The 19,582-nt window shown below is 38.0% G+C and overlaps 1 protein-coding gene across 5 annotated transcripts in view; it reads left to right on the plus strand.

Annotated features, from left to right (window-relative positions):
• The window catches only part of LOC110215619 (uncharacterized), a 69,905-nt gene that overhangs the window by 31,228 nt on the left and 19,095 nt on the right, over positions 1 to 19,582 (plus strand). For all 5 annotated transcript variants that reach the window (XR_013483066.1, XR_002326581.2, XR_002326582.2 and 2 more), the window contains exon 6: positions 17,755 to 19,529. Coding sequence is in view for 2 of the 5 variants with exons in the window: in XM_078147055.1 (XP_078003181.1) it covers positions 17,755 to 19,529 (1,775 nt within the window). In the remaining 3 variants the exon portion in view is untranslated. The remainder of the gene's footprint in view (positions 1 to 17,754; positions 19,530 to 19,582) is intronic.

A 19,582-nucleotide genomic window follows, 5' to 3' on the forward strand; every position in this document is an offset into this window, starting at 1 on the left:
TCAGAGCACTTCAAGAAAGGTGTCCCTTCCAAAGCCTGGCCCATCAGCTAGAGTACAGCAAAGGTGTGTGGTGTTCTAGATCTCCATTCTCCACTCCTGGGCCAAGGTAGGGTTCATTTTGTCTTGTCAGTTAGATCACACTAGGCACATACCGCGCCCTCCTCACCTGATGACATTGCTGGGAAATTTTGAATGCTGCCATCCAGGAGGTTCAGCGAGTATTTGACTAGATGTCCACTTAAGGCAATGGCAGTGTCAGTAGAGCCATGGTCAGATATTATTTATACTGAGTCCTTCTGACTCTTCAGTCAGCCTAAGGAAGAACGAAGCTGTACTTTTCAAACAGTTCCTGGCCCTAGTCAAAACCAAATCACCCTCCCTCCCCTTCTGTAGTGTTGCACAAAGATCAAAGGCCATCTGTAATCTCTCCTAAAATAGTGTATGAAGATTGAACCCATCTATATGGGTGGACCCTGCTTGTTGACCCAGGCACCAGTACAAGACAATAATCCCAATGTTGGACCCTAAGAAATACCTACAGGTGAAGCTCAATCATGACCTCTCATGTTGAATGCATACTGGCTTGACAAAAATTTCTGTTTATACTTCAGCTTACCAGGATACTGTTCCACAGTCTGACCCACTAAGGACCCAAAGACTGAAAACAGGAAATGGCCAGGTTCTTCAGTGAGTAAGCCTTCTGAGGAGCTTTCTCAGGTCCTAGCCTCTGTCAGTAGGGGCCTAACCGGTGGATCAGTCTTTCCTACCTGGGGCATCGTGGCTCCCAGAAACTCTGGATGTAGGCCCTCATGAGCTGAAGGGCCATCAGAAATCATGGGTATGCTTCTCCTGTGGTCATGGAAATCATAGGCAGATGCTCTCTCTAGATAAGCTCAGTAATATTCAAAACCTTCTCCTGTAAATCAAGAAGTCACCAAATCTCTATTATTCCTAGAAGTAGTCGAGATCCTGAGGTTTTTCTTGTATGATATCCATATTTCTTAGAGTTCTAGGTAAGTCTTATTCAAGTCTTACTGCCTTCTAGTAGTGCTTTAATAGCCATTCTATCCATACTACTTCTTTAGCTATCAGCCCTTTACTTCCCAGGAAATATTGTTTAAATGGGGAAATGTTTAATATTGTAGAATCACTTTCTGCTGACACTGCTGTGTGTTAGACTTGGTTCTTGTGGGCACCTTCTGTGGCATCTCAAGATCTAAGTTTTCTGAGAAGAACCTTTACACCCCTGCACACTTGCTGCACTAGAACCCTAGTGCTCTATGAAAAAACAAGGTCTGGTTGTATCACAGTGATTGAACTTAAACTGCCATTACAATAAGGAGTTAGTTATTGCTACTTCTCATCTTGGACTTTCTGAACCAGTTGGAGTGAACCTCTTTTTATGAAGTTGGAAGTCTGTGTTGGCAAGAGGGCTGAATGGAAAATCTCTTCCAAACCCCATACACATATTAGGAACATAGCCATGCCCTTCAGCTTATCTAATGTTTCAGCTATGCTTCAGTATTTTGTGAACTCCATCTTCTAAAATATAATTGAGTTGTAAAGTGGTAGTGTAGGTACATGACACACTCAGGTACTTACTGGTCCCTAATTGCCATTCCCAAGTAGTGCATCTGGTTCTAGCATACCTTCACATGAAGTGAAGTTCATGAAGTCCAAATGTACTAATTCAACAAGGTGCTAGAATTTCCTGGGCACCTCATAGGCGGGTTATGGTGTTAGGCTCTCTGAAAGATAGATGTACTAACATAGAAATACTGCCGATAAGCTGAAGGATCTTTTTTTTTTTTTTGATGAGGCAGTTGGGGTTAAGTGACTTGCCCAAAGTCACACAGCAAATAAGTGTTATGTGTCTGAGGCCGGATTTGAACTGAGGTCCTCTCGACTCCAGAGCCAGTGCTCTATTCACTGTGCCACCTAACTGCCCCAAGATGAAGGATCTTGAGCATTTCCTATGAAATTTTATCACCAGCTCATCGTTAGGTTCTCATCACTGACCTGTTCCAAGTCATTTTGATGACTGGATATATTAGAACAATTTTTCAAGAACTTTGAAGCTAGTTCATCACTGCACTCCTTCTATTGTAATTGTGGCTAAATCCAGTGTGAATGCAACCCTGGAGGCCCTTGACATAACTACCCACTATCAGGGACTTAGGTTAACCTGCAAGCTGCTCTGCTGCAGTCCTACATGCAATACTCCTGGAAAATATTAGGCCAAATGTAACTCCTGTACCATTCAGGAAAAGGAATGGCTGCTAGACTTCTAGGAGTGCTGCATACCGTCTTAGGAGGGGATTAACACTCAGTCATCATGTAGTCGGACTTAGAGTTGGCCCAGGGGCAGAAAGAGCCACAGTTCTAGTGGACTCCACTTTTCAACCTGTTTGACTAATCAAATAAAGATCAAATAAGTCCCAGGTTAACCAGAACTGGTTGGTCTCTAGTTTTTTCTGGAGGGCCCAAAATGATTCAACTGTCACACCAGAGAATCCATTTTGGATGATCTTTTGTGCAAGAGCGACCACATTTCTATGCTTTCTGAGGATACATGCTTATATTCTTAGTCAAAGTGGTATCATATTGGATGCAGGAATGTTCAATACACTGCACCCAGTCACCTAGGACTCTTGATGATGTAGGTCCACTCTGAATTTGGCTGTCATGTATATATCTGTAAAATAGTGGGTTAGCCAGAGACTCACTGGAGAAACCAGCAGGTCTTTTCCCACCCTACCTGTCCTTTGTGTTTCTGGATTTTATCACTGACCTGGCTACCTTATAGGATCAGGTTTCTATCTTGGTAGGGGACGATATACAAACAGAAGTGGCCCACTTCCTCTCTTGTATTTCCTCTCACAGCTACTGAAGCTCTCTGGATATATTTCCAATGTGCATATTTCTTCTTCACAAACTGCCCTCCCAACTCATCTATAACTGAAGACTAGTGGCTCCAAGTCAAGATTAACCTGTCTGCTTTCTACAACCCATAATCTTTGGGTGAATGGAGAATACCAACTGCTCCTTAGATCAGTACCTAAGCTGTACCTCATCACATGATGATTGGAACATTATAATTCCCAGTATGAAAGTTTTGTTATAATGCCATTCATCTCTTAACCAGTAATAAGCCTTTCTTGGCAAACCCTGATTGTTGCTGCTATTGCTGTTTTCCCCAGTTCCCGTCATGTGTACCCTGATCTTAGTTTGTGGATGGTTACCTAGGAGAATTTTAAATCATCCAGTCTGAACAGCAGACCACTCTGGAAACTCTTAAGGTGGCCTATAAATAGTTGGCTGCCACTACTGTGCCCTGAGGGAACCCTTCCAGGTAGAAGGACAGGTTGGCTGTCTATCAAGAACCTCTGCTCTGCCTGCTTTCCAGAAAATTGGAAGACCAGTCCTTTAGCCATCATGCAGGTAGTCAGTCTTGTAGCCTTCTGATCCAAGATCCTCTACTCTCTCTGAATCCATCCTGTATTTCATCTATTGCTGTTATACAAGACCTACCTAGCTCCAAGTTTCATCCACTAGCCTTTCCCACTGTCCCTTTTATGCTCCCCCAGTTTTTTGAAGGCCAAAAGAAGTCTGTGGATGGGAAATCCTAAGTTTTCAGCTGCAGCAAATGTTGCCTTCAGGACCTAGTTGCCTGACAAGTTAGAAGACCATATCTGGGCACCTCCCAGCCACCTCCACATTCTGACTCTAGTCAAGGTGTTTCACCAACAATACTTCCACAAGATCCAGCTCCAAAGTTTGGGAAGGCCTTCCAGGAAACAGGGTGGTATAAAAGCTAGACCAGTTCACTGTTTATGCTCTACCAAGTGAGGTGAGGTTTAGTTATCATAAGTGGTACCCTGCAAATTCCACAGCAAAGAGTAAAATGCTTGTCGAATTGAACCAGTCAGCTTAACTCATTTTGCTCTGTTTTCTGTGCATCTCAAATGCCATTAACATCTTGCCTCCACTGTGTGATTTCCTCATGATCTTTTGGGAATATTTTCAGTCTATCATTTCTCTTTCTTTGATTTTCCCCAATTTAATACATTGCTCAGATGGAAATCACCTCAAGCATATTGCTTTCTCTGGCAAATCAGACCTAGACTGCCTAAGAACCATACCCTCACCTTAGGGTAATTCCAACTTGCTTTCAGACTTGATCTCCCAGCTTCCACTCAAGGGATTTCCAGGGGACCTCCATCAGTATGATTCTAGCCAATCCTTTCAGATTACATTTCACAGAATTCCATCCCTTGACAACAAATTTTGGTAGTACCCATGTTGATCTCTGGCCAGTTCGGGGCACTCTCTAGCTCACAGTCCAATTGGATAATAGTGGGTTAAAGGTTTTTTGTGTGTTCACTACTAATTTTATAAGACTTCTGATTGTTATTAAAATACCCTCATTAATAAATTTTCCTGTATTATAAGAAAACAGATTTACTTAAGTTTAGTAGTCAAGTCCCTACTTGCCAAGGTATAAACATAATTCTGGCCTGTTTGAGACATTTTTCCCCCTGAGAAAAGTAGTATTTCTATTTTACTCATCAGTGAAATCCATAGCATATTGAAGAGATTTGGGAAGAGATTCTTTTTATGGTAAACAATATACTTTCCATAGTTTTTCCTGTATACTAGATGATTTTCCCCCTGTCTCGCCCCCAATGGTAGAAGTACTCTGGAATTTAAGAAGTACTCTGGAATTTAAGACTAGCTTTAGAATCTAAATATTACAGGCATTATTATACATAATAATAATATTGACCATTTATATAGTATCTTAAGATTTGCAAAATAGTTAATATACATCTTAACTTGACCTTCACAACAGCTCTTTTGAGTAAAGTACTACAAATATCTCTATTTTACCAATTAGGACTCTGAGGCAGGGAGAGTTTGAGTGACTTGCCCAGGGTCATATAACTGTAAATGTCTGAAGCAAGATTCAAATTCAGATCTTCTTGATTCCAAGTCTGACATGCTACCACTGCACTGTACTGCCTTACGTTACACCATGAATGCAGTTAATATGCTCTGGAATTACTTTCAGTTTTATATCTACCAGACCTGCTACAGATTATTTATGCCCTGGTTCTATTTAATTTAATATGAATAGAGTTGGTAGAGGTATTTGAATATAAGAAGTCCTCATTTATTGTAGAGGGTCATGATAAATGATGAGCCATTGAGCAAGAAGATTCTCTCAATACTCTGCTAGAAACCCAGCGGATATAAGAGCAGTACTACCACGTAGATCCCTTCATCCATAAATTTGTCTGCTTTAAATTTTTGAAAACTCTTCCCTCTGTCCTCTCTAGGGTCCCCCACAAAAGAGGTCTGGGTATCTGTTCAGAGTAAGATACAATGGTGGTAAGAAAGCATGTCGGTGGAACCAAGAGAAAAAGGGGCCTTTCTTTCCTTAGCAGGACAGCAAATTAAAGAAGCTGTAAGTCATTCTGTGATGAACAAAAAAGACAACTGTTTCTGCACATTTCAAAAGTACATTCCTTATCTGTCTTTGTCACTAATAAAAGTTTTTGATGCCAACCTGTGCTAGAACTACAACTAACATAGAGGCAAATTAATTCTCTAGGCTATTTTTATGCCTTTAATCATGGTTTTAATAGGTGTGAATAACTTTTTTTAAAAAACATTATACCTATGTATCCTTAGGAATCCATGACAGAATTATTTATGTTTAGCTACCTGTTTTTTATGATATCATTGGTGGTATGTAGCAAAATGTATTTATTCATCTATTTCTTAGCAATGAAAATGACTTATAAGTATCACATTTTAACAAAGGAACAGAAAGTGAATTGAATCTTGGCAGCTAAGCTAGTATATCAATAGCATAGGAAATGTGTAATTGTCATAGATTGAGTTAACACATTAGAACATTGAATTCATATCTCATCAGCTTTATCAGGTGACAGCACTATTTTTAAGGTAAAGGAAAAAACTTTGTATTTGACCTAACCAGTTGAAGTAATTGGGACTTAGCTGTGTTTGCTGATAGACCTTTGAGAAGATTGGTGGCTTAATTATTCACTCCAAGGAATCAAAATGTCAAGAGAATGCTAGTTTTGATTAAAAATATTTTTTGACAAGGTCTACTTTCTACATTTCTTTTATAGGGATAGGCATACTGAGTCTGATAATTATATTTAAGACCAGAAGCAGATGTTGGAAGGAAGGGCCTATTATGTGTCAACCAACCACTATGCTAACCATTTTGGCATGTTGAATTTATATTATTTTCATCATCATTGTTAGTATTGATGGTAGTAATTCATTTAAAAATAGTATCTGTCATGGTCTGAATATTGAGAATTTATGTTACAGAAGCAGAAAAACACCTCAATGCATCATTTCTAGAAAAGAAATTAGTTCTGCATTTGACTGGCAAAGAAGGCTATGAGGTGGGGGAAATAATATACAGTGACTGAAGTGGATTTACATGCTGGAATGTCTTTGTAAGTCACATAAAAACCATGCATATGATCCCAAATGAATTAACTATGATTAACCTAAATTAGGGTTTTGATAGTAACTAAAACTTTTAGCACAATTTTTATTTCTATTGTTTTCCTTCATTTTGCTTGGCTTAAAAAAATATCAAAGGTTGCCTTAAGGGTGCTTCTTGACAATTTGCTTGTGTTTCCCTTTTTATATAATAGTAAATTGTGTTTTTAAAACTTTGTGTTTTGGTTTCCTGTTTTTATGAACTGTGTTTCATAAAAAGACCTAGAGGAAGGCCTTCAACATGTTGGGTAGATCTCTGTGGTGGATTGATGGGAGCCATGAAAAAGAGTTATAAGATAAGAAGGCATAAATGAGTTATCATTACACAGATGTCTACTCTGTCTTGGTGATGTCATGACTCCTTCAAGAGGTGATTATGATAAGAACAATTTATAATTTCCATGTCTGCTTACATATAAATCCTCATTATTAAATTAAAATGCTTGCCAGCAGTTTGTATAATAGGGGTATTCCCTGAGTTACCAATAGTCACCTTTCTAATGTACTATCCCTGTGCACAATTGACTAGTTTTCATAGTATCTTTAAATCCTACTGCCTGCCTCCTGGAGGTGCCTCCAGACAGCAGCTAAGCTGGCCCAACTGCAGCCCATACATGGAATCATTTGACTTAGTATCTTCCCTACTACCATCTCCCTCCAAAAGATTGTGTAAACACAGCACTCCTTGAAACTTTTCCTCTTTCTCTGATTACTGCCCAATCATTCCAGTTCATTCAATCTCTTTTTCATCTTTATTTTCATGCTTTGACTTCTTTTCTACTTGGTCATTTCCTCCAGCTCTTGCAGAATTTTCTCAAGAGCAGTCTTGCTCACCTGTCCTCACTCCACTCAATTTGTTATCTCTGAAATAATTCTAATTACAACTGACAGGCATGAATATAATCCTAATGATACTCCTGTATAAAGGAAATTACGTGTATAGAATTAGTTCCATAAGACTCTAAAACCCTTGCAAATGTTTAGAAGCCCATTCAGATTCTCTCCAAATCTCCTTTTATTTTCTTATCCTTCCCTAATTAAGTCTGCTTTATTTCAGGCATTAGCTATACCTTGATATTTCTGCAGATTGATAATTTCATCAATATGTTACTCTTACAGATTGCAACCCATCCATTCTTTTTCATTTTATTCCTATCCCTCCATAATTACTCCACAGAGTAGAAATATTCTCAGTAGGTTTTTGTGAGCTGTATACCTGGAATATGATAATTTTTTTAAGTTTCAAAGCTATTATCTAGCAGAGGACCATACCAGTTCATATTTGCAACAATTAATTTTTTTTAAGCAAAAGATATTTCCCAATAACGAAATGCTATTTAATGTTATTTATGATACAGTTGACCAACAGTTCACTGGGCAATGAATGAACCATCCAGAAACTAGAATGAAAGACTAGGCCAAGTTCAGTAAATACATCATCCTTGGTACGTGTTTTTTGCTTATAGTAACTAATATAAGTTCCCTTTATATTAGATCATGGAAGGCCAGGGAATGAAATTATTATTTTAGTGTTTTAGATTCAGGATACAGTGTCTTTTTAGAAACAAAGGTAAAAATAGTGTAATGCTATGTGGGTATGTCTGTCGAGGCTGGCTCTCTCAGTAGTTTGATGGTGAGCTGCATTTTATAAGACAAAGTAGTGATTGACAAGAAAACAATTTCATTTGGTCTTTCATTTTATGTTTATTGTAATAAAGGGAATCTTGTACTTTCAGTGCTCTTGAAATTACCATATTTTTATTCATAAATAATACTCCCAAGGTGTTCTTCAGTGACCTTAATTAAACAAAATCTTCATTCCTAGAAATTGAAAATTCTGTAACAGAAATTTAATGTTTCTAAGCCAAAAAGGCACAAATATCTCAAGGAAAGCTGAAGGAATATAACTTATATATTAGTGGTTTTATAAATAAGCTGCCCTGTGTTGGTTCCCTGGGGTTTAGAGTCGAGGCAATAAATCTCTCTCCTTATTTCCTGTATCCTAACTGAGAAACCGTGGAGTTCATTTATTCATTCAACAGATACCCATTAAGTACCCAGTATGTACAGGGCACTATTCAGGACTAGAGTAAATAATGTACCAGAAAAGTAATGTGACCGATTCTGGGAACTAAAGACTCAAGTCAGTCTTATTACTTGTCACGCCTTGTGCAATAGGACTGCAGTTTGACACAATTCATTATTTATATTCATTGATACCATGGATTAGGTCATGTCTCCATGCTATGAGTATATGCAGTGACAATCTCATGGAATACCTAGAAAGCAAACATTAGTTCTATCTCCCAAACACCATTTTTTAAAAGTACCCAACACATTAGGTGAGGACACAGCAAGGGCATTTGAGAACATGAAATTGAAAAGACCACCTGGACTTGATCAAATATATAGAGAAGAAATGCATACTGAATGTGATACAATTTTAAAGGTTTCCAGGGATTGATTTTTTTAGACTGCAAGATGAGAAGAATGCAAAAGAGTAGAAATGTTCACAGGAGATGCTTTTTGCCACCACCACCAAAAAAAGAAGAAAGAAAAAAGGTTTCTGAAAAGACAGAAGCCACTTACCTTCCTTGTCCTGTCTCTAAAATCTTTACGAAAAGCATCTAGAGGAATCTATTGAAGACATCCTTGATGTTAAAAAAAAAAAAGATGAGAAAGCAATGGGTATGCTTTTGCAGACAATTTCCTACAAACATAGAGGCAGCTAGGTGGCACAGTGTTATGTTACTACCTGTGTGATCCTGGGCAAAATCTCTCACGTGAAAATTATCTCCACTATTGTGTTAAAGTCCTTTAAAGTTCAATGTCATGTCACAGAGAACCATGGAGATAGCTTAGCTCAACAGACCACTGAGTAATGCCAAGGAAAATATGACAGGGATACAGATGCTCGTCAAATGGGTTTGCCAGTGACATGGAGCTTCTCCTATGCAGAGTTCAAAAGAAGGTTGCTCCCCTGTTGACGGTGAGGTTCTTCAGTCATTGAGTTCATGGATAACATGGTACTGATTGCATGGAGCCACAGAAGCTTCTGCACTCTCTTCAGATCCATAATTATTCAAAATAGACTAGCTTTGTCATCCATGCAGAAAAACCAATTGGAGGATGTTGAGCTTGTAGATTTAGAGCTAGAAGAGATCTTAGAGGATATTGAGTACAACCCAATCATTTTACATTTTCGTTCCTGGAATCAGTCTCTATATTTAATACTTGTCTAGGACATTGTTGGGGGCTGCTAGGTGGTGCCATAGTGCATACAGTGCTGCCCTGGAGTTAGGAGGACTCGTCTTTCTGAGTTCAAATCTGACCTCACTAGTTGTGTGGCCCTGGGCAAGCCACTTAACCCTGTTTGCCTCAGTTTCCTCATCGGTAAAATGAGCTGGAGAAGGAAATGGCCAACCATTCCAGTATCTTTGCCAAGAAAACCCAAAATGGGGTATGAAGAGTCAGACACAACTGAAACAACTGAACAACAATAAAGGACATTGTTTACTGTAGCATTTTATACAGAAATATCTGTTGAATGAATAAGTGAATACTACAGTTTCTCAATTAGAATGTAGGAAGTAAGAAAGGTGAGAGATTTGTTGCTTCTACTATGAACCCTGGAGAATCAACGTAGGACATTATTTATAACTGAGGTTGAAAGAGTTTAGGTAATTTGCCCAGGGTCACAGAGCTAGTAAGCATCTTAGGCAGTTTTCAAGCCCAGGTCTTCCTGACTCGAAGCCCAGTGTCCTGTCTACAAATGTATATTGCTCCTAAATAAAACAAAATATTCATAGCAACATTCTTTGTGGCACCAAAAACATGGAAACAAAATGGATGTCCATCTACTGGAGAATGACAGCAAATTGTGGCATACAAAGGCAATTTTACATCATAAGAAATGTTGAATGTGAGAAATCCAGGTAAATATGGCTAAAATTATAGGAAGTGATATATAATGAAGAAAGCAGAACCAAGAGAACAATCTACACTATGACTACAATAATCAAACAAAAAATAATGGCATCTAAATTCAGATTCATTGCAATGAACAATCTTTTTTTATAAATTTATTTATTTTTAGTTTTCTATATTTGCCTCCACGAGATTTTGAGTTCCAAATTTTCTCCCCATCTCTCCGCTACCCCAAGATGGTATGTAAGTTGATATAGGCTCAACATATACATTCATATTAAACTTATTTTCAAATTAGTCCTGTTGTAAAGAAGAATTAGAACCAATGGGAGAAAACACAAGAAAGAAGAAACAAAAAAAGAGAGCAAATAATATACTTCGCTCTGCATTCAGATTCCATAGTTCTTTCTTTGGACCTGGATAGCATTTTCCATCATGAGTCTTTTGGAGTTGTCTTAGATCCTTGTATTGCTAAGCAGAGCTAAGTCTATCAAAGTCAGTCATCACAAAATGTGGCTGTTACCGTGTACAATGTTCTCCTGGTTCTGCTCACTTCACTCAGCATCAGTTCATATAAGTCTTTCCAGGTTTTTCTGAAGCCCACCTGCTTATCATTTCTTATAGCACAATAGTATTCCACTACATTCATATACAACAACTTGTTCAGCCATTCCCCAGCTGATGGGCATCCCCTTAATTTCCAATTCTTGGCCACCACAAAAAGAGCTGCTAGAAATATTTTTGTACATGTGGGTCCTTTTCCCATTTTTGTATGATCTCTTTGGAATACAGACCTAGAAGAGGTATTGCTGGGTCAAAGGGTTTGCACAGTTTTACAGCCCTTTGTGCATGGTTCTAAATTGCTCTCCAGAATGGTTGGATCATTTCACAACTCCACCAACAATGCATTAGTTGAACAATCTTTTCTATAGAATAGATGATGGAAAACACTTCACTCTTCTCTGTAAAATGCAAACCCCTTATGAGTAGAGATTGTTTCATTCTTTGTATTTGTGTCTCTAGTATCCAGCATCAAGCTTGACACATAGTAGGTATTTAATAAATGCCTGTTGACTAACTAGAGAGGTAGGTGACTAGTTCCAGAATGTTGCATACTTTGTCAGATGTCATTTTTTCAATTTTACTTAACTTTATTAGAAGGGAATGTTTAGTGGAGGAGAGGGTATATATTGTAAATTATCAATGCTGGGAGTGAGAAGGTCACCAATAAAGATATTTTTGAATGAATATATTATTTGCCTGGAAAGTCCATTGAATGATTCCATCAATATATATGTCTTTTACAGATATTGCACATGAATAGTGAGCTGCATGCAAAATGAAACAGGAAGAAAAAAATAGATTGTATTGTATTTCGGAATTTTCACAGCCCTTTTAGTGATCTCATGCTATTTGCCGTCATAAAAGTCCATATTTTTATTAGGAGTATTCCTTTGGTGCTACAATGAAGCTGTAATTCAAAGAATACCATAAATCATAATGGCAAGTAAGCCAAAAGGACATAGAAAAACGCATCGTTGGTATAAGTATGCTGTGTTTTACTATCAGTAAGGATTATGTTTGCAAACAGGAGTATTAAAGACCTCATTCCTGACTTGTGTGCCTAGAAAAAGAACTGGGCTGGTCATGTAGCAAAAGTGAAGAATAATAGATGGTCTAAGTGCTTCACTGGTGTACAAAAATAGGAGAACCATGGGGAGGCCTTTAGCATGTGGAATAAATCCTCGATGGATGATTCATAGAAATACATCAAGAAGAATTGCATAAGTTGTAAAGGTACCAGTGGATTGATATTTGTACAGGGAGAGAAAGTACCTATGCCTATGAAATAATGGACTAATCAGAGAATCACATAAGCATTACAGACAGCTGTTCTCCATAGTTTATGCCAACTGTCTTCAAGGCTATTGATGGCTAATTTTGTTGTTGTTGTTGTTGTTTTCTTTTGCTAGGCAATGGAGTTAAGTGACTTGCCCAGGGTCACACAACTAGTAAATGTCAAGTGTCTGAGGCCAGATTTGAACTTCCTAGCTCCCGGGCCGGTGCTGTATCCACTGCACCACCTAGCTGCCCCTTGATGGCTTATTTTTTTTTAATATAAATTTATTTTTAGTTTTCAACATTCACTTCCACAAGTTTTTGAGTTCCAAATTTTCACCCCATCTCTCCCCTCCCCCCACCCCAAGATGGCATGCATTCTGAATATCCCTTCCCCTAGTCTGTCCTCTCTTCTAACTCTCTCCCCTTCTCTTATCCCCTTCCCCTTCTGTTTTCCTGTAGGAAAGGATAGACTTCTGTACCCCATTTCCTATATTTCTTATTTCCCAGTAGTATGTGAAAACATTTTTTTAAACATATGTTTTTAAAACTTTAGGTTTCAAATTATCTCTCTTCCTCCCTCCCCACCCACCCTCACTGAAAAGGCAAGCGACTCAATATAAGTTGTACATGTGCAGTTATGCAAAACACGTCCATAGTAGACATGTTGTGAAAAACTAACTCTATTTCCCTTAATCCTATCCTGCCTTCCCATTTATTCTATTCTTTCTTTTGACCCTGTCCCTCCTCAGAAGTATGTACTTCTGATTACCCCCTTTGCCAATCTGCCCTCCTCTCTATCATTCCCCTGCTCTCTTGTTCCCTTCTCCCCCTATTTTCCTGTAGGGTAAGACAGATTTCCATACCCAATTGAATATATATGTTATTCCCTTCTTAATGATGGCTTATTTTTTAAAACAGTAAATATTGCTCTCTTTTGTTTTTACATCTCCTACGTTTCCTAATGTGTGTCTTCTCCCCACACTTCTGAAAAGGATATCTTATAACAAAAAATAAAAAAGAAGCATCATTAAACAGTATATCAAAAAAGTCTGACATTATGTGAAGCATTCCAAAGCCTTCTTCAAAGAAGCTCAGGAAGATACAGTCTCTCGTCTCTTCTTTGGGGCTGTTTGGTCATTATAATTTTGCAGTATTCACTTTCATTTATTTTGTTCTTATTGTTATCCCCATTTCCATTGGTATAGTTATTGTGTATATTGTCTTCTTAGTTCTACTTCACTTTGCATCAGTTAAAAAAAGTCTTCCCATGCTTCTCTGTAATCATTATATTTATCTCTTACAGCACAGTAATATTCCATTACATTTACGTACCATAATTTGTTTAGCCGTTCACTGGCTGATGGGCATATTCTTTTTATTTCTTTTCCATTACAAAAAGTGCTGCTATAAATACTTTAGTATATATGGGCTTTCATTTTGTATTGCTCAGCAATAGAATTTTTGGGTAAAAGAATATGGATATTTTGCTGCTGTGTAGCAACCCTGCTAAACAGTCAGCCAGAATGGCAGAAATGAGGACCAGGCAGACAGTTCTATAGTTGAGGGTTGGAGATAGGGACTGGGGACAGAAGTATCTCCCTATCAAAAAGTGGGATAAAGAGAAACCTCAAGTTCCATTAATATCTTGCAACCCAGCCAAGGAAGATATTTGGTAGTTTCTTTGAATAAATATCTGGGGTTGAAATTTGTGAGGGGGAAAATGAAATATGTTATACGTGTGCCATTTATATCCGATATCAAATTCCTGTCCATTCATATTAGGAGGGGGTTCACGTTAAATGGAATTCTCCAGATAGGAAAAGGATTGGTACTAGCCTTCTTGTATCACTTAAATAGGTTTGTTTTATTTTTTATATTTTTTGTCCAACCAAGCAAAAGGGCGAGGAAAAGGAATATACTTTTGCCGAACATTTTATTTTTCAAAAATAAAAAGTCACACAAAATGCCCCAAAAGGGTGTGAATATTTAAATCACTTTCTTTGCATAATTCTAATTATTTTCCAGAGTGGTTAGACCAATTCTCAGCTCCACAAATAGTTTATTAGTGTACTTGTCTTTCTACAACCCTTCCAACGTAGAGAATTCCTATTTTTTGTCATTTTTGAGAACTTGCAAGGGCATCTTTTCATTTCTCATTCTTGACCTTTCTGCGGCTTTTGACAACATTGACCAGCCTGGTAAACATTTCTCATCACCCCCTCTAACACGTGGTATTTTCTTTTCCCATGGCTTTTCTCATTGCTTTTTTTTTTTCAGCCATTTGAACAAACCTTATCAGTTTTATTCACTTTTTCCTTATGCATTTAAATTTAGGCATCCCTCCAGACTTGGTCCTCCATCCTTTTGTCTGTACACTCCTATAATACTTATATGCTCTCGTATAGCTCTATGCTATGTGTGGGGCCACCAGGTGGTATAAGTGGATAGAGCACTGGGCCTAGAATCAGAAAGATTCCTCTTAATGAGTTCAAATCTGGCCTCAGACACTTACTAACTGTATGACCCTAGGCAAATCACTTAACCCTGTCTGCCTCAGTTTCCTCATCAGTAAAATGAGTTGGAGAAGAAAATGGCAAACCACTGTAGTAGCTTTGCCAAGAAAATCCCAAATGGGGTCACAAAGAGTCAGACACGACTGAACAAAAGCTCTATGCATTAGGTCAGCCTTGACCTCCATTGAGCACCAGTCCCAAATCTCCATTTTACTACTGCATATCTCTCTATCTGGATGTCCAGCTAAAACCTATAGTTCAACATGAAGAATACTGAACTTTTTGTTTTCTAGACGTGGCCCTCTCCCTATCTTCCCCATTTCTGTTGGCACCACCATCTTCCTAGTTACTCAAGCTTATTACTTCAGAGTCATTATTAACACTTCCCTTCCCCTCACCCTGCCTCTTCCATATCTCAAATTAATTGCCAAATCCTTTTGACCCAACCCAGCAACTATCTCAAGCATCTGCTGCTTTTCACTTTCACTACTATTCCTTGTTACCACCCACCTAGTCTAGTATAATAAAACCCTAGCTCATCTTGTATCTAGTCTCTCCCTCTCCAATTAGGAGAGTAAGCTGTGAAAGACTACAGATACAAAGAAGCTATGAAAGCAAAGGAGCTGGAACGATGGAAATGAGAAGATGGAAATGCACAGGAACTGGATAGTAGTGCCAGACTTCAGGACACGGGTTATATGGGTGGATCTTGCATGAGGTGATTGAGAAGGATGTATTACTGACTACCCTTCCCCAATCCCAGTGAAGATCCCGAGGTAGTGATTCATTTTTCTTTTCTCATTAAGCTATCTCTCTTACCTCACTGGAGATCAGTGCCTTTTCCAACTGGGAGGAGGAATATCTTTTTCTTAAAAGTTTGTTTACTCTTTGTTTAAACATTTATTTTGTTTCTTAAGCTGGCAGTTGTGATAAACTTAACTCTAGACATTGCTGTTTTGTTTATATTTATTCGGGAATATATCTGGAAAGTTTTTGAAGGATTTTTTCCTGGGAGATAGTGATAGCATTTTTGATAGCACTCTTGTGGACTGGGGGCTCAGAGCTTAAAAAAATTAGAAGTTCATTTTTACAGCTTCATAGGACAGATAATGAATACCAGGTTCTTAATCTTTTCTTTCTTTTTTTTTTTGTGCCAGACTTTAGTAGTCTGGTAAAACGTATGAACCCTTTTCTTAGAATAATATTCTTTAAAACAAAATAAATACATATACATAAAATAAATACAATAGGAAATTATGTTAAAATACAATATAAAAAAATTTTTTTTAAAGTCCAAGAATCTTAGGTTAAGAACCCCAGCTCTAGTCAATAAATGAGTTAGCAGTGTCAAGGTAATATAACTAGCTGGGCTAGTAATGAGATGAAGCCTCTGCCATTTTTGGAGCAGACAGACCCTCCCAGAGGAAAGCAGCTGAGGGAGTACTCAAAGGGATGAATGGCCCCCACCCACAAAAAAGTACAAAGGAAAGTGAGAATGGCTGATAGCCCCACCCAACTGTAGGGAACCATATCTTTGCCCTATTGGTATAGTGCTTTAAAAGTTGTAAAGCACTTTCTTCACAATTACCCTTTGAGAAAGGTACTGCAGGTGTTATCAACTCCATTTCACAGATGAGAAAACTGAGGCTCATAGAGGTTAGTTGTTGAAAACATTTACTTCAATGACCCTTGAGATAATTGATGCTGCTGCTGTTTGGAATTGTCCCTCCAGTCTGGCTATTCTCACAGAAGCCTCATCAGTATTGTATTGAGATCGTTCATTATCTTTCAGTGTTCACATTTCTAAACCAATATCCAGTTACTTGGAAATAGGACTTTTATCTCCTATAAGTTACAAGATAAAGATTGAGTTGTTCACCTTTTACCTCTCATAAATTACTCCACAATCTGGAAATGAAAACAGGTTGAAGGTCAGTAAAGTTCTGCTTACTCTTTTCAACTCTTACGGTCAGTGGTCTGTTTGCTTCATTCTTTATCTTTTCTTTTCCCTCTTTCATTGAGCCTAGTCTTTTTCTCTGCTCCTCCTTGTGTACCTTTTTTTTGTCTTTCTGCCTGTTTTTTTTTTTTGGCTCATTCCCTGTACTCACCCCATCCTATCCCTCTTTACTTTCTCACTGTGGGGACAACCACATTTTTACATAAAGGATGAAGGGAAAGTAACACCAAAGAGAAATCCCTTAGGACAAAATCACTTCCATCATAAAAGTCAAGTAAGGCAAATTCATTTTTGTATGCTAGACAGAGAAGGAATCGTTGTCACTCAGGCTATTTGCTCACCCCAGATTTTGGAAACAGATGCAGGGATGGGCTACCCACTAATATGAAAAGTTAATATTGTGAGTCAAAAAGTGAGCTACTTAAAGGTAGGTACTTTTTTTGTCTTTATATGTTTAGCACTTGGTGCAGTGCTTGGCACATATTATAAACGTAATAAATGTTGTTGAACTTAGTTGGATTGGTCTGTTAGGAAGCCACTGATGTTCCGAGAATGAACAAAATGTGTTCCAAAATGAATTTACTTTGTGACATTAGGAAATCTCAATTGCTTATTGGTAGATTAAGAGACAATACTAAGAATTTCTTTGTTTCAAGAAACTGCCATTGAAACTATTTTATAAAATTGGTTGATTTAAAAAGTTATATGAGAATACTTCAAAGTATATGTGAGAATAGAATTTTAAAAGTAAATTTATTTTGTATTTGTATTTAAGTTTTAAATTTTTGAGTGTATAATGTGCATTTCTACTTTCTTGAGAACATATAAATTGTTCAAGTCTATGCATGAGTATAGTGTGGAAACCTGCTAATGTTGTCACATGATACAAAAAAGCACTACCATTTTGTCATTCCCAGTAAATTAAATAGCATGGTTGTAAATTTTCTAATTTCTATTTTCCATATTTAGAGAAGAAAATTTGAAGAAAACTGGACAGAAACCTAGCAGAGCGAGTCAGAGGAGAAACAGGAGAAGAAATAGGAAACTGAAGAATAGTAATGGTAACTGTATGGAGAAAGGTTCATATGGAACCCTAAATCATCCTGTGCCAGAGGATGAGGGCACATCTGAAAGTGAAGGACATTACTCAGAAGAAGAGAATGATGGAAATTTAGTGTCCATGTCCATTGGAGATCTGGGATGTACATCAGATTCTATAAATGAACACAGTGAGGAAAGTAATAAAAGCCTAAAACCAGAACTTGGAAAAGAAAGTGTTTCTAATGCTCAATCTGTCATGTCTGTAACTCTGGAAAGTACACCAAGGTCTGACTCGACTGCAGAAAGTGACAACTTGTATCCGTTAAGCTTGACATCCATTCCCCATGAAAATGCAGTTGGATACGTGTTTAATCATCAGACAATGGTTCAAAACTTTGTAGGAAGACAGAATAATTCCTGTGTACCAAGTGTTGAATGCTCTGAAATGAAGGCTGTGGTGTTTGGCATTAAGGATAGAGTTGTATCTGCGAAGGCCACAGGTGTTCTCACAGAGGAGGAGAACATGTCAGCTGAAAGCCCCACTGATGAAGAAATGCTGCTTACTAAAGGAAAATTTGACTCTTCATGTGAAAATTTAAAATATGGGCACAGAGCAAATAGGAATCAAACAAATTGTTGGGCTTTTTTCTCAGCCACATTGTCTGATGAAAAACTGGAGTGGGATTTGGTCACACAGCCCTCTTTTGCTGGTTGGCCTGAGGGGCCTCATAACTTTATAAATCCACAGAGACAAAAGAAAGTTAGGTGTTCCAGACAGACTTGTCCTGCTGGCCCTGGGGAGCTAATGAGATTTGTCCACAGATATGAAAACACAGAACCAGAAAACCATGTGCAAGGACTGATGGAGGAGAATGCTGATGCATTAAGAAATGAGGAGCTGACGTCTTCTCCAAATAAACCTAAAGACCTAATTCCATTCATAGAGTCAGAAACTAATGTCCTTAGAAGCAACTTGCCTGAAATATATGTCCAAAGGAAAACATCAGCAGCAGTAATTACTAAGAAGGGAAGACCCAAAAGGATTTTTAATTTGGCTCCAAACTTTCACCTGCCAAGACAAGCTGTGGTTAGTGTAGAGGAGAACAGAGATGCTCAGTTAACAGATAGTCACACATTTAAAAACGTTTTGGTTGTAGAACATGACAGAATTTCAGAAGTGAATCATGAAGAGAAGAATAAGCCAGAAGGGATGGCTCTCCAAAATAATCCATCACGATTTAACCAGGATTATCCCATAGATCTTGCATCCAACCCTAGAGGAGAATTTCAGTCTCATGATGTATCATTCAGTCAGCTGAGACAGACTTTGTGTCTTCCCCAAAGGGCTGTTTTGAAGTTTTTGTTTACAAATGAGAAAAGAATTCTGATGTTTAAATCGCAGACAGTGGGAAATAGGCCGAATGAAATGGAACTGATTTCTTTGGAAATCGCAAATCAAAAGCCTGATATTGTATTATCTGCTAAAGTTTCTTCTGAGCATCCTGGTGTTGACTTTGATATTTTTTCTGGAAGTTTTGGTGTCAGTGTCCACAAAAGAAATGCATCCAAGTCGTCACAATGCGTACAAGCTGAAGACGGTGGAGACTCACGAAGTGTTGTGCCTAGCTCCTTTGGTCTGCCCTTATCCCAGAGATTTGCTTTCCAACTTGTAAATCTATTTGGATCTCCTGGAGTTCCAATAGGTAACTTTTTTTTTCAGTTTCTTTTTGTTGTTGTTGTTGTTTTGTTTTGTTTT

The sequence above is a fragment of the Phascolarctos cinereus genome, unplaced genomic scaffold, assembly GCF_003287225.1.
Source record: "Phascolarctos cinereus isolate Bilbo 61053 unplaced genomic scaffold, phaCin_HiC Scaffold_726;HRSCAF=1367, whole genome shotgun sequence".
In the NCBI taxonomy this organism is placed as follows: Eukaryota; Metazoa; Chordata; class Mammalia; order Diprotodontia; family Phascolarctidae; genus Phascolarctos; species Phascolarctos cinereus.